At 30.7% G+C, this 15024-nt stretch overlaps 3 protein-coding genes across 4 annotated transcripts; all 3 read right to left on the bottom strand.

Moving 5' to 3' along the window:
• Positions 1-56: 56 nt before the first annotated feature.
• Eaf (ELL-associated factor) lies at positions 57-2261 on the bottom strand. 2 transcript variants are annotated; one of them, XM_074251453.1, is made up of 5 exons: positions 1895-2261; positions 1633-1832; positions 851-1388; positions 465-778; positions 57-346 (listed from the first exon to the last, which is right to left on the bottom strand). In XM_074251453.1, the coding sequence occupies exons 2-5, from the start codon at positions 1742-1744 to the stop codon at positions 231-233; spliced, it is 1080 nt and encodes a 359-aa protein (XP_074107554.1). In that variant the 5' UTR covers positions 1745-1832; positions 1895-2261; the 3' UTR covers positions 57-230. The 2 variants fall into 2 exon arrangements, with proteins under 2 accessions (XP_074107554.1, XP_074107555.1); XM_074251454.1 differs by having other exon boundaries at positions 2006-2261.
• Positions 2262-4245: 1984 nt separating this feature from the next.
• LOC141532716 (growth/differentiation factor 8) lies at positions 4246-9114 on the bottom strand. The gene is made up of 3 exons (XM_074251173.1): positions 7708-9114; positions 5178-5931; positions 4246-5115 (listed from the first exon to the last, which is right to left on the bottom strand). The coding sequence occupies exons 1-3, from the start codon at positions 8255-8257 to the stop codon at positions 4896-4898; spliced, it is 1524 nt and encodes a 507-aa protein (XP_074107274.1). The 5' UTR covers positions 8258-9114; the 3' UTR covers positions 4246-4895.
• Positions 9115-9780: 666 nt separating this feature from the next.
• Nep3 (M13 family metallopeptidase neprilysin 3) lies at positions 9781-14417 on the bottom strand. The gene is made up of 12 exons (XM_074251448.1): positions 14064-14417; positions 13611-13727; positions 13371-13536; positions 13055-13264; positions 12677-12981; positions 12308-12406; positions 12079-12249; positions 11818-11972; positions 11160-11382; positions 10493-11099; positions 10261-10403; positions 9781-10138 (listed from the first exon to the last, which is right to left on the bottom strand). Exons 1-12 carry the CDS (start codon positions 14073-14075, stop codon positions 9962-9964), a joined length of 2385 nt encoding a protein of 794 aa, XP_074107549.1. The 5' UTR covers positions 14076-14417; the 3' UTR covers positions 9781-9961.
• Between the last annotated feature and the right edge of the window lie 607 nt (positions 14418-15024).

Below are 15024 nucleotides of genomic sequence, written 5' to 3'. Positions count from 1 at the left end.
TATTATTATTATTATTATTATTATTATTATTATTATTATTATTATAAACACCCCAATACCTTATCAACACACATTCCTGCTGGACAATAATATATTTATATATAAAAGAAATAATTGTACAAGCATTTTAAAAATTCGTGTCGCAGTCCCCTGATAAGTAAATAAAAATATATTTATTTAGTTTAATTAAACGGTCTAATATCGCATTAGTTTATTTTTATTTATATACTTCAATCGCTGTCTGATTCCGACTCGGACAGTTGGAGATCTTCCTTCAATAAATTATCGTGGATATTTGTCGTTGATAAAGGTGGTGATATAATACCTTTTGTTCCATTAGTGTGCCCTAGAATTTTAATTTTAATTATCAATAATAATAATAATAATAATAATAATAATAATTGATAGATTTTTAATTTAAATCTAGATTTTTTGTGTTAAATTTTAGTAGGATAAATAATTACCATTTGTACTAGTAAGAACAGGACTGGTAACAGGTTCCATATCTGAATCACTATCAGAGCTATCAGAACTGGATCCACTGCTTGAGCTGCTATCACTGAGCACGCCGATTTGATCATCCAAATTTATCGGTAGCTCCATTGGATTTGGAGTAACTACAGTAGTAAGAACGGATACAGGCTTTGGAGGTTGTGCTGGTACTTGGAAGTCTTCAGGATCCGAAGGATTATCAGTGTCGTCTAAGCCGCCAATGACTGGAAGGCCGGTCAGCGATGGCAAGCCACCGTGATTTGAACTAATGGCTCTTGCGGGAGAACTAGATAAATTAAAAAATTTATTAATTAAAAAAATATTTAAATAATTAAAAAAAAAAAAAAAATAATCAAACCTTATATTATTAGAAAATGACGGTCCGTTAGAAGGACTCTTGCCGTGGTAGGGAGATTTACGTAAAGGACTAGCTGCAGATTTGGGATGATACTGAACATGAGGTTCTCTCTTAGTGCCACTGGTAACTTTGGTCCTGCTGCTTGACCTGCCGTGACCGGCGTTCATCACCGGATTATTCGTCGAGGTACTTTGATTGCTAGGCTTTGATTTAGACTCTATTGGAGTGTTGGGACGATTCAACGAATTGGAAGCCGTCGAGGTTATTGTCGGGCCAGCCGACAGAGACTGGGCTCTGTGGTCTACCCTGGTCTTCTTCACCTGGATGTTTGAGGACAATTTTTCTAGGGTTATTTCACCGGTCTTCCGGTCGAATATCAAGACACACTCTTTACTGTAGGGGCGCTGCGAGCCCTTGAACACTGTGTGAGGGAGTCCTGCACCGTCCAGGTGAGGAACTGTTACCGTCATCATGTTGTTCGGGCCCACTTCTACTGTCGCCATCTTTGAAACGTCGACACTTGCTGGCTTGAAGTCATCTGGAAATTATTTTTCTTTTAAGAACTATGGTTAATTTTATAAAAAATGCATGTGGGTACTCAAATGAAGGCTCTTGATGAGTCTAACATCAGGATAACCTTATATTTTTGAAAATATCGATAGTTAAAAAAATACTGGGCAATTTAACAAAATTCATTATTTAATGAAGCAAAATTTAATTTATTTATAGTCCACAAAAATATAGTGACTGAAAAATTGCTATTAATAAAATAAATTACTTACATTTAATGGTGTGAAAGGATGTTTTGTCACCATTACTGCCAGAATTATTATTGAAAGAGGATCCAAATTTAAGCTCTCTTATTTCAGGGCCCAGACCCAAGCGTTTTGCCATTTTATTAAATAAATAACAGTAATATTAATGAAAAAATAATTATTCTCAGGCTACATTACTCAGAATTTCTAAAATTTCCAAAAAATTACTGGAAAAAAAATAAAAATTAGAATATTAAAAAACTAATATAAAATTAATATTTAAAAATACCTTGTTGAATATAAAAACAGATGGAATGATTATTTTGAGAGCTCGAAAAACCAAAATATGGCAGTCATTTTGGTAAATTAACACACATAAACGGTAACAGCTGTTACTTACTGTAATAAAATATTAAGTGTACGTTTATCTTTCACCTGACTAGATCTAGGTTATCTTTGTTGAATTTTATAAAAATAACCTCCAAGAGTTTTAGCTTTAAATCTTCGCTATTTTTTTAATTATTTATAATATTTTAATAGATTTTAATACTGCTCTTGTCTCTTATTTTATTCACACACACGGACACACAACAGACGTAATAGAGATTGTTCGGAGTAAACTTGTGCGATGGTTAGATACCTTCAGAAATGTTGCCATTTGTGTAAGACGATACAACCAACTACAGCACGCGCGAAAATTTAATTTAAGTTAAAGCTACAATTTATGTCAACATGTTACTTTGTCGGTAAGTTAGAAATTCAATTTTTTTATGACACTATGAAGTTGACAGATATAAAAATTTTTTTATTAGATATTTACAGCAATTAAATTATTATAAAAAAAAAATTAAATTATAAAGTTTTACAAGTAAAACTTGATAAAAATTACAAGTGAAAATTTTTAGAAGCACATTTTTTATTATTATTAACTATGAAAATTAAGTTAGCCGACATTTAAAAATTTTTTGATTTTTTGATTTTTTTTTTAAAAGTGATTAAAATAAAACAAAAATTGCACTTACAGTTTTTGAAAAAAAAAAAAAAAAAAAAAAAAAAAATGTAATTAAAAAGTTTCACATGTAAAAATTAATAAAAATTACATGTGTGAAAATTTTTATAACCATTTTTTTATTATAATTAATTTATTAAAAAAAATTTTTAATTTAACAGCTAATTGCTAACTTCAGGATTATTTTTTATGAATTTTGATAATTCAAAATGGCGCCGTTAAAAAATGAAAGCAAAATTAATAGACAGGAGCTTTATTATCGATGAATTTTTTATTGAATAGACAATGATCCTAAATCTATCAAGATCCATGGTTATGATTTGTCATGAATTGGTTAGATTTAGTACACTGAATAATTAAAAAAAAAAATTTAATCATCATTAAAAATCAAGTAAGTGAATTTTATTTTAAAAAATTAAATATTTAAGTGGTAAAAAAAAAGTGAATTCGGGGAAAATATAAAAGCTATCAACAATTATGGGTGCGTGAGGCGGTGATATATGTCAGAGCTTATTAATCTAGATTGAGTTTGGTGTCTGGCTGTTGTCTCGACATCTGATTGCTGGCCATCAGAAATATTGTCGGTGTCGGGTGCGTTCTTCCCAGAATGAGAACTAAGCCAGACAATATTAATTTTAGTTTTAACAATTTTGGGTGTGACCTTGCTCTGGCTTTTATTTGCCGGAGTAAAAATATAAAATAAAAAAATAAATGTAATGTGAAGAAAGATTAGAAGCGACTGAGAATTTATCGAAAGGAAGCGGTAGATCATTATGGAGTTTAAAAAAATTTGTATGGCTTCCTCAGGCAGCCCCATAAGGCCGTCCCCCTTGTGCGTATGCATTTTTTCCTATACGCACATGTGCGATGCAGCCTTATGATGCGAAATTGTCTGTCGGGGGCATCAGGTAACATGTCAACCCTAAAGACCACACACGCACTTTATATTTAATAATTATTATTATTAAAATAATAACATTCTAAATTTATTATTTTTATTTTTAATTTTAAGCAGCTAAATAATAATAAATTAAGGAATTTGATAATTATTTTTTAAATTAATTTTGGAGTTTTATTATTTTAAAATTAATTTTCTAAAATGATAATAATAAAAATCAATTAATAGTTTAGAGCACTTAGATTTATTTATAAAGACTAAAAACTAAGTTACAATATTTTACGATACATTAATTAATAATATTAAAACGCAATATTATTTATTAAAAAAAGATATTTTATTTTATTTATTTATATTCTAGCAATTATATAATCGCGCGTTTTATTCACACACATACACACATAAATCATAATTTAATGCACACGCTTATTAATAATTAATAATTATTATTAAATGCGAAAATATTCTATAACTTTATTACTGTTATTATAAATATTATGGACGTATTAATTTGTAAAAAAATCGTTCCCGCGTCTCAGTTTAAAATTACAGACAATCTTATATTATATACATACAATTTTATGATTCAGACACTTGTATAATTAATAATAATAAAAAAAAATAATGTTTGATAGTTTGAATTGAGGTCATGCTCTCATATAATCTATCAGGACTCTTTGAATAATATCATGTATTTATTTATTATTATTGATGCAATTATTAATAGTATTTATTTTTTTTTTTTTTATTTTTTTCTATTTAATAGTTTACAATTGCTGCAACATTGTAGTTTATTAGCGTTTATTGATATTTATTGGCAATCACTTTATTATTAGAGACGTTTTTCCAGTCAGAGACGCTATCGCGATTTATTAAAAGTATTTTACCAATTAGTGATGTAAGTATGTAATGCGTTGTTTATTTTTTAAAATTCGTTCCATTCACTTTGAATGCAGTTGAGGTAGATTATATATATAATTAAATATATATATAATATATAATATGTATTAAAAAATTTTAAGATATATATATACGGATAAAAAAAAATAATAACACACACGTGCGAGTTGCGTATACAATTATTAAAATATTATTAATTATAATAGTGTAAAAATTATAAATGTATACACATGTATATTATATATAAAAAAATGTATTTGTTCAGTCTAAGTATTTTGTTAAAAAATTTTTTTTTAATTTTATCGTTTAGGTCGTGAATAAATTCACTAGTTGATTTAAAAAAAAAAAAAAAAAATTCATTTAATTCAAGAAATAAATTTATTTAAAAATTTTTCTCTTAAATTAAATAAATTTTCAATCACATATACTTACAAAAAGCGTAAAAAATTGCTAATAGATAATTAAAATTTAACAAAAATAATTTTATGAGCATCCGCAGCGTTCGACGACCATACCAGGCAGACGAGAAAATACAATTTGATATTCATTATCAAAATATAACATTGTAATTTCGGATAATCTTCTTGGTGCGCAACAAGGCCCGGTATTATTCGGCGGCTCCGCTAAGCTCACGATATGTGTATTCGGATACGCTGGAAGGAAGGCCATCGGACAGTCTCCTGAGCAGTAATTTGCGTCGTACCTGTCGTCAAACAACAAACAATTTAAAAAAATGTTAATCTAAAACCGCAATCTTGAACTTACTTTTTCGGAGCGATAATCCAGTCCCAGCCGAACTTTTCAAAGTCAACGGTGAGTTTGTACCGGCAGCACCTGGTCTCTTGGCTAGCTTCATCGCAATTGAGGCCGACGTTCCTCTTGACCCTGGATCCGCGCTTGGACTCTGGCTCTTGCATCTGGATCTCGAGATACGGGGCGAATTCCGCTTCAGGATTGGTCTCGACATTCCAGACAGAGTCCGGCCTGGTTTCGCTTCCAGTCACATTGCTAGCAGCTTCTTGGTCGTCATTTAGCTTCAGGATGACGCCCAGGTTGTTCCTGGGGTGTCTGAACCACTCGGTGACCATTCGGGCCAGCTCTATGGTCACCCAGAACCCTGACTCTTCACCCGGGTGACGGGCTATCAGGTGCTTGGTGATTAGCGGCGGGCCCAGAGAGAGTTCTTGAGGGTTGTCTGAGTCCTTGAGCGGGAGGATTCTCTGGAGGGTTATCGAGAGCACGTCTTTGTGCTCGTGCTGGTGATAATGTCGCTGGTAGTGGTGATGATTGTGGTGGTGATGGTGATGATGATTGTAATTGTAATAATGGCTTTTGCTTTCTTCTTTATCTTTATCTTCTGGGTCTTTTTTATCTTTTTTATCGGTCTCTGTTTTGGGTTTGCTTTCCCAAATCCAGAGCGAGAGTTTAGCTCTTGTCACCCGGTGCTGCATTATTTTATCAGAAAATTTAAAGTACAGTATATTTAAATAATCTTGCTCGGTGTGTCTCAACCTAGAACCTGTAACATTTAATTTTAATTGTTTTATAAGTTACTTTTTTAATAATAAATTATTTGCCGAATTTTTTTTTTTTTTTTATTAAATTAAGAATTCGCGAAAGGTTATCATGAATATTGCGTACTTGTGAGATAATAAAAATACTTGAGAATAATGATTGGGTATATATATTGTAATAAAATTATAAAAACGATTTTTTGAAGTACCTACTCTTGGAGTAAACTCGTCATGACAGCGATAACCTTATTTATAAATAGCAAAAAAAAGTATTACGTTTTAAAATCTTTAAGATAATTCAATCATTCTTGTGTTTTTATTTTATTTTATTTATTTATTTATTTATTTTATTTTTTTTTGAATGACGATATTTAAGTTCGAAATTAAGAATATTAATATTAATAGTAATAGTAATAACAATAAAGAGTTAATGTAATGAAATAAAAAGGCCCGGATAATTTAATGGCAGATAATAACCGAAAATTACGGCTGGGATCGATTTAAAATTATCCAATTTGCGTGTAGGGACAATTGGATATAAAAGGGTGTATCGCATTAGTGTGTGTTGTGTGTGTAATATGTCGATACGTGTAATTTAAAATTATACGACATAGAAGTCGTTGCGCGGATACGGAGATTACGATTAAACGTGTAGAGTGTTGTTTGCCATGAAGGGTAAAAACGATGCGTGCGCGTTTTATTTGGCTAATGTTACTTCAGCTATATAAATCCCCGCATGGTACACCGTTATACTCTCTACTAGTATGTAGTCACAGTCCCGGTTTTTTTAAAACAAAATCAAATAAACTATCTCTACCTTATTCCTTATTTTTTACCAACAAGACCTACTGGTTGTAAAAATAAATTCAGTCAACAAAACGGTAAATCATTTTATGTACATCCAATATTCTTCTTTTTTTTTTTTTTTTTTTTTTTTTTAAAAAATCGTAAAAAAAAAAATAATATTCTTTGTCTTCAATTAATTTGTAATGGCTAAGTCGTATAAGTATTTTTAACAACGCGGACCGAGCAGGGTTCAAGTCTGGTCTCGCGTATATTAAATACAATTTTCAATTATTATTTATTTTTTTTTTTTAATTACCACTAAAATTAAAAAAAAAAAAAAAAAAATTAAATTTTTTAATATTAAAATAAATTTTCAACTCAATTAAAGTGTAGAATAAAATAGCCGAGTGCAGGTGTGTCTGTGTATTACATAAATCCACACGTGGTCACATAAATAGAAATACATGGATACACATATATGTATCTATTATATCATATTATATCATGTATTAGCAGTCTGTTTAGCGTCTAGACAGACCGGTGGGTACATTAATTATAATTTGGGGAATCCTCGACAATGCCCCCAGCGAATAAAGAAAAAAAGGTATTTTATTACCTACATACTATTGTTAATTGGTTTATAAAATAGTGTGATTAAGACTATACTAGGGTAGGTCTTAGAGGTAATGATACCATGACGGGTGTGACTTGTAGTACTGACCTAGGTCATGTGCACCGCTGCTGGCCATGACCTTCATGTCTCCTACACATACACACAGATCACACATATGTATTTATATTTCAACATATTAGGGCACACATGCCGAGTCGGTTGATTCTACTTACTGTCCTTGTCTTAACATTAATTTATGTTTATTACTCCTTGGGAAGAAATGAAGAAATGACGTCAGTTTTTTAACGGACACACCGATGTGGGAGTTTAATCTTAAATAAAACTAAATAAATAATTTATTTATTTATTTATTAAAACTTACGTGGATGAGCAAGCGCAAAGACACTCTCGGTTTTCGCGGTGAATTCGTCTACCTCGTCGTAGTAGTGCTTTGTCCCAGGTAGGCTCTGCTCCCTCAAGATAACAGGCTCATCGGCTTGCATCCCGTATAAATCCATTAGCTTTGAAATGGGGGGTATTTTGGGCAATGCGCGTCCCGTCATATTTGGCGCCTGCTTAAGTCCCAGTTTGTTAAGAATTTGTTCCTTAATAGCTTCTAAATTTAACGCTCTTATTTCTTCGTGCATTTTACACGTATTACAACCACCCCCGTTATTATTATTATTATTATTATTATTATTATTATTATTATTATTATTATTATTATTATTATTATTATTATTATTATTATTATTATTATTATTATTATTATTATTATTATTGCTATTATTACTATTATAATTTCTTCTTGTACTAGTTGTCGTAGATGATACAGCCATTATAATAAACGGTGCGTTTTTAATCGCCAGAGGCGTTAAGTCGAATGCTCCGAAAATTATAAGCAACGAGGTAATAATTATTTTTTTATACATTTTACTATTTATTATTAAATAAATAAATATTATATATTTATATTGTCGATAAACCTCGTCTGCGTCTTCGTCCTCGTGTTATTAAAAAGGATGATATTAGCATCATCAGTTATTATTATAAAAGCGCCACAGGGCGCTATTTAATTTTTTTTCTTCAATTGTTAATTTACACTTATCCATTTTTAAAGTTCATATTTTTAAAATAATTATTAATAATTTAATATTTAATTTATTTAAATAGATTAATTTTTTCCCCACGTGTATGTCATCTTTAAATAATTTCACAGTTAACACTCACAAATATTCTTCACAAAACTCGCGGTTTGTTTGATCGATAAACAATAAAGATTGAGAAGAAAACCGGGATTTTGTAAAATAATTAAATATATTTTTAAAATACTTTTCAGAAGAAATACTTTTTTATAAGAAAAAAAAATGAAAAAATAAATAAATTTTTAGGCGCGATAGGGAGTTTGCAGAAAAGTTGGAAACAACCTGCGTGTACGTGAGCGGCTGAGTGGCACACACGTTATGTGATGTGTAGTGAATCCGCACGGGTACTCGTCTGCTCTGATATATATATTATAGTTCTGTTGTCGTGGTGTAGATCGTCGTCGTCAACGTAGACGGTCTCAATTTGCGGGTGTGTTGGTTGATGGTTGCTAAACGAATGACCAAGACAACCTCTCTGTATACATTTATATCTATATAGACCTATATGTGTGTATAATGCGTGCAAACTAGTAGAGAACATAATATGTGAATAAAAAAATTGCAAAGAGAATGCGAAAGATGAGAAAAAGAGAAAGAGTTAGCATGCGCGCGCTACTCACGAGACCTGCCAAATAAAAATTAATCCGCGAAAAGTTGATTGGCACGCGATACCTTGCGACCCTTCCCAAATATTTTTTTTTTTTCTTATTAGTTTTATTTTTTATTTTACCTTTTTTTTTTTTATCTTCCCAACACTATTGATTACGTGGCGATTTTATTTTTACTTTATCCCCACTATAAATAACTATTTTATTTTAATTATAAATATATTTTTAAACTCTTATTATTTATTTCTGTCATTTGATATCATCATTATATAAAATATATATAAAGAAATTCTTTTTAAAATAAAATAAATAGTTAATGCTGAAATAAAAATACATGTGGTGGAAGAAGACACATGGCCGGGTGAGCAAAAAATTTTAGCAACCTCGCTTAAATTCGCTCTGTGTATTACAACACTTAATTGCTATTACTTTATTCATTTGTGTGTATGTATTGACAGCATTACCACGTGTTTCCGCCCCACGCGTTGATGACGCGAGTATATAGATAAAGAACAAATAATAAAATAATAAAAGAGACATTTAATATGATTAATTAATAAATAAATAGAAGTAATTTCTTATTTATTCCATTTTTTTTTATTCATAATTTTTCTTAAATTTTATATATATATATATATATATATATATATATATATATATATATATATATATATATATATATATATATATATATAATTTGTCACCATTTTATCTCGAATGCACAAAGGTCCTTAGTAACAAAGAGCGAGATAAAAAAAAAATAATTCATTGGATGAAAAAATCAATTAGACTTTTTTATTATTTGTTGTTTTTTGTTTTGGTAAGAAAAAGCACGTAGACTTTTGTTTGTACAAACGGTTTGTTTAATCAGTAGTTTTATTGTTCACCAGACTTCGCACTTGGCATCCGGGTTCATGTGGGACCTCACCGGGCAGTTGAATTCTCGGGAAAACTCGGGGAAATTTGATAGAGGCCCTATCACGCGGAATTTCGGTGGACAGTGCGAGTCTTTTTCTATCTGAAGGTTCAATGATTCGGACGTTGTTGCTGAGCACCATACCTAAAATTATTTTATTAATATATATATATATATATATATATATATATATATATATATATATATATATATATATATATATATATATATATGAAAAATTGATGTGGGTACTCAATATAGATTACCTGAGCAAAATTTATAAAAAATAATTGACGATGGTTCAAGTGACTTAAACCAGGCAGCGGTAATTGATCATGATAATTTACAGGGGAATTTAAATACGCATGATAAGCTGCTTTAAGTCCACCATTATCAGCAATATTCTCACCTAAAACAATAAACAATAAACAATAGCAATACCAATAAATAAAATAAAATAAAATAAAATAAATTCTAAAATATTAAGTATAAAATTACCTAAAGTCTGTCTTCCATTAATATGACGATTTTCAATCTGATAATTACCATACTGTTGAACAAAACACTCTGTCTGATTCTTAAACCTCTGAATGGTAGCATTATTCCACCATTTATTTAAATTACCGTTGAGATCATACTCACGGCCTTGATCATCGAATGCATGGGTAAGTTCATGGCCCATTACAACGCCAATGCCTCCGTAATTGAGGCTAGAGGGATTATCCATCGCGTAGAACGGGCTCTGGAGGATCCCCGCGGGAAAGACGATCTGATTTTTAGTTGGGGTGTAGTACGCGTTCACCGTCGGGGGTGTCATGATCCAGGTTGTTTTATTAACCGGGTGATCTAGCTTCTCTAGATTTTTCTTCAGCGTGTATTTATTTATGCGAATGTTGTTCTGGAAGTACTCGTTCTCCTCGATAGCCAAGTCCTGGTACCGCTGGTCCAGTTCGCTGGCCGACAAAATGAACGCCGGGAATCCGATCATGTCCGTTATCGCGTTGGCCTTCTCTTCCGCCAGCTTTCGCGTCTCGCTGTCCATCCAGTTTAGGTTTTTGAAGTTTTTTACGAACGCTTCTCGGATACTCGAGATCATTTCCTCCGCCTGAATATTTAAATTACAATTTTTATTCATTCATTTAACTGTTTATTGATTATTACGTACCTTGGGCTTGCTTTTACCGTGGAACACTTGTCGAACGAACATTGCGCCGATGGCAAAACCCATAACATTGTTAGCGTCAGTAACACAGTACCTCCATTGTTCCTCTCTACCTTCTGATCCAATTAATGCTTTTCTTAGACCCTTGTACGCTTCCCGAAAGGGTCGAGAGAGGAATGCTGTTAATGATCTTACTGTTTGCCAAATTAAATAATTATTTAGTATCCTAGTGTAACAAATAGTCTTCATTAGTAACACTCCTATTTAATTTTTTAATTATTTCTCGTATTTAATCAAATAAATTTTTTTGCCATGAAGGATAATATAAAAAAAAAAATTGTTCTTTATTTAATTTTATGTTAATTTTTTTTTTTTTTTTTTTTTTTTAAATATAAAATTTACCCAAGACTGGAATCGAACCCTGTTCGGTCCGTGCTATTAAGAAAGAGTGATACCACTCAGCCGTCATAAAATTATTCAAAGTCGTCATTTTAATATTCTTGAGTTAAATTCTTTAATTTTGGAGTAAATAAAATAATATTTATGGAAAAAAAATTAAATTTTACTAAATTATTTGAATATTTCTTCAATATTATCCTGCAAAGCATAAAAATTTATTTGATTTAAATAACAATAAAAAAAAAAAAAAAAAAAAACTTACACTTTTCCCTTTGTAGTATTATTGTACTCTTCAACAAGCTTTGAAAGCTTCCTAAAATACTCTGGCGCAAAATTAACAATCATATGCCGTCCGTCGATTTTTTTGCTCTTACCCACCAACTTGGTAGAATTTTTAAAGTAATTAACCCACGAGAGCTGTAACAACATACAAATTAGCGGAAAGAATACTAAGAATTTAGGGAACCGACGAACAAGTAGTCGTTATAAACACATACACAATATTTTATATGAATATACTAACAAAAGGCGCAAGTTTTTGCAATTGATTAATGGACATTAAATTGTACAATTTTTCTTCATCGCGTCTGTCCTCTTGGGGGATCGTTATTTCGGCTAATTTTGTTTCAAAGTCAATTACCGCTTGCATTTGTCTTTTAGTCTCTTTCTCTTCCCCTCCGAGCAGTACGCCGATCTGCAAAATCACTCTCATCACAATCATCATCATTTTTATTTTATTTTATTGAAATTACCTTGGTCATGTAATCCAAGTAGGCCGCGAGAACTTTTGCGTGTTCAGTTTTATTTAAATAGTTATCTGTAGTCGGTAAAGTTAATCCGCCTTGGTCAATCTGGAATAAATTTATTTTATATTTTTATTCAATAAAATTGAGGAATTGCATGCAAAAAAAAAAAAAAAAAAAAAAAAAATGTTTAATTTTTTACTCTGGATAATTTCTAATGGCTAAAGGGGCATTAGTATTTTTTAATCGTGCAGACTGAACAGGATTCGAGTCCGGTCTTGGGTAAATTAAATATTATTTTTTTAATATCAGAAATTAAAAAAATTTTTTTCTGCCTGCAATTGATTAAATAAAATATAATAAAAAAAAAAAAATAACCTGTATAATATGTCTTGTACTGTTTCTGTCGTCTTCATTGACCGCCCAGGAGAACAAACCTCCCATGTTGTAGACATTTTGTAGCACATGCATGCTGTTTTGCAAATTCCAGTTGGAAACATTGAATCCGCGGTCTGTGATGCTTCTGTTGGTGTTTGTGATGTTCCAATCTCCGACAACTTTCAGGAGATCTATCATCGGTTCGGCGCCAAGTGTCTCTATCGTTTCATTGGCGTCCATACAAGATAAATAATACAACTTGGCTTTTTGTTCGGCTTTTGATTTCATTTCACTCAACTCTTTTTCTGAAAAGGAATTAATAAAATGACAGTTCGTAAAAAATAACAGCCAGAGCAATAAAAATCGAGAAATATTCACCCAAGGCTATTTTAACAACAAGCTGATTATCTTGTTCTAATTTGCCAAAAGTACCCCACATACTCTTGCCATCTGGAATAGGATTTTTTTTAATCCAACCACCGCAAGCGTACTCGTAGAAATCATCACACGGGTCCACAGACGGGTTTATACTGTTTATTATTGATGCCGCGACTGTTACGCAATGCTCGGTTAGACAATGAAAACTATCTGTTGGGAAATAATTTAATAATTACTTTTTTATTTCTTCTCTCTCTCTCTCTTTTTTTTTTTTTTTTTTTTTTTTTTTTGTTGTTTCTATTGATATGATAATTACTGTTTGATGACACGTGAAGAATCTCAGCGTCCTCCCATTTATTTTTGCTTTGTGTTGACGTTTTTATGACAATAAAAAGAAGGGTGAAGGTAAATATTGACAGACCGATACATACGCAGAGTAAACATCTCTCGAGTTTTGTTCTCGCTCGCCAAAAGTTAATACCCTTTTAAATTGTTAAATAAATTGTTTTTAATTTTTTAATGAAACTTTTTTTATTGAAAATATTAAAATACATACTGAGTGATAGCGTATATGCGTCGCCGAAGTACTAATACCTTCGCTATTAAGTATAACAGATCCAATACTGCTGCTACAACTATCATCCTCAAATTCAGTATGCTTATATTTAGTCATCTGCAAATAATTACCAAAAATCAATCTAAAAATCCAACAAAGCAAATAAATTTTTGTTTAGCTAATGGAAAAAAAAAAAATATTCGCGTGACATTAAAAATGTGGTTGTGTTGTGAGAAAATCGCCCATATGAAACTTATTTAAAGACTATGACGATGATACAGATTATTAAGTACGCGCATAATAATAAATCGCATGCGCACGTATTAACGTATATTTATAAAGAGCGCAAACTCTATCCACATATAAAACATTAGTTATTAAAGGCATTATATATAATTACATAATTAGAGGACTTTGGAGGAAATAAAATCTAAATATTAGAAGTATACTTACTTTGACAGACATGTTTTCACCTTTGAGTATTAAAAATTATATAAACACTGAATAATTATCTTGACATAAAATAATTGTACTAGTCTAAAATTTACATTTAAAAAAAATACATTTTTATCCATATAAATATATTTTATAAGACAAATTTGATAATAAAGCGTAGCTCGCGGTCTGTCACCGCGGTTTCATTTATCTGATTTTTTCTTGGTCATTCCGCCACCAAATTAGTCATTTAATCAACAATTACCCAGCAAAACTTTTAAAAACCGACAATAACAACAACGAATTATTTCCTGTTGTTTAGTGTTTAACTTAATGTCTATATCTTGTTAGTGCACTTGCGTTACTGATGTTATTCGCCGCGGCAATACAGCACACGCGCTTTAGTTTGTCGGCGCTGTTTTCAGATGGACCTCGCCGCTATTGATTTCTTCATATTAGACACCCGCTCTACATTTAATAAAATAAAATAAAATACCAATATCAAAATGATAGTGAACATCTGTTCTTTCAAAAAAAAAAAAAAAAAAAAATTATCAAACTAATAATTACACCGAAAGAACAAGATTACACTGGATAACATTCCAGATTATACTCAGTATAATCTGGGATAATATCCAGTGTCATCTTATAGTTTTTTTTTTTTTTAGAAATTTCACTTGAACAATTAAAAAAAAAAAAAAAATTCATAAATTAATAATAATGTGCAGGTTTGGTTGATTAATAACAACTAGATATTTTTAACTCAGTGTATTCTTAGCTATTGACTTACAAATATTAATTTTACTTAAATTAAGTACAAACATAAAATTACATACAAAAATAATGAGTTATTGCAAATTCTATTACAAACATTAGTTAATCCAAGGAAGGGATTATAAAGGTTTAGCAAAAGAATTCGATTGTACTTTAGAATTCAAAATAATTTATTATTTCTTCATGACAGCAGACACTCGTATCC

The sequence above is a fragment of the Cotesia typhae genome, unplaced genomic scaffold (assembly GCF_013202065.1).
Source record: "Cotesia typhae breed Kobodo isofemale line unplaced genomic scaffold, CoteBio_Ctyphae contig_69, whole genome shotgun sequence".
NCBI lineage: Eukaryota > Metazoa > Arthropoda > Insecta > Hymenoptera > Braconidae > Cotesia > Cotesia typhae.
Note: the sequence above shows the minus strand (reverse complement) of the source record. Positions and strands in the feature narration are given on the sequence as shown.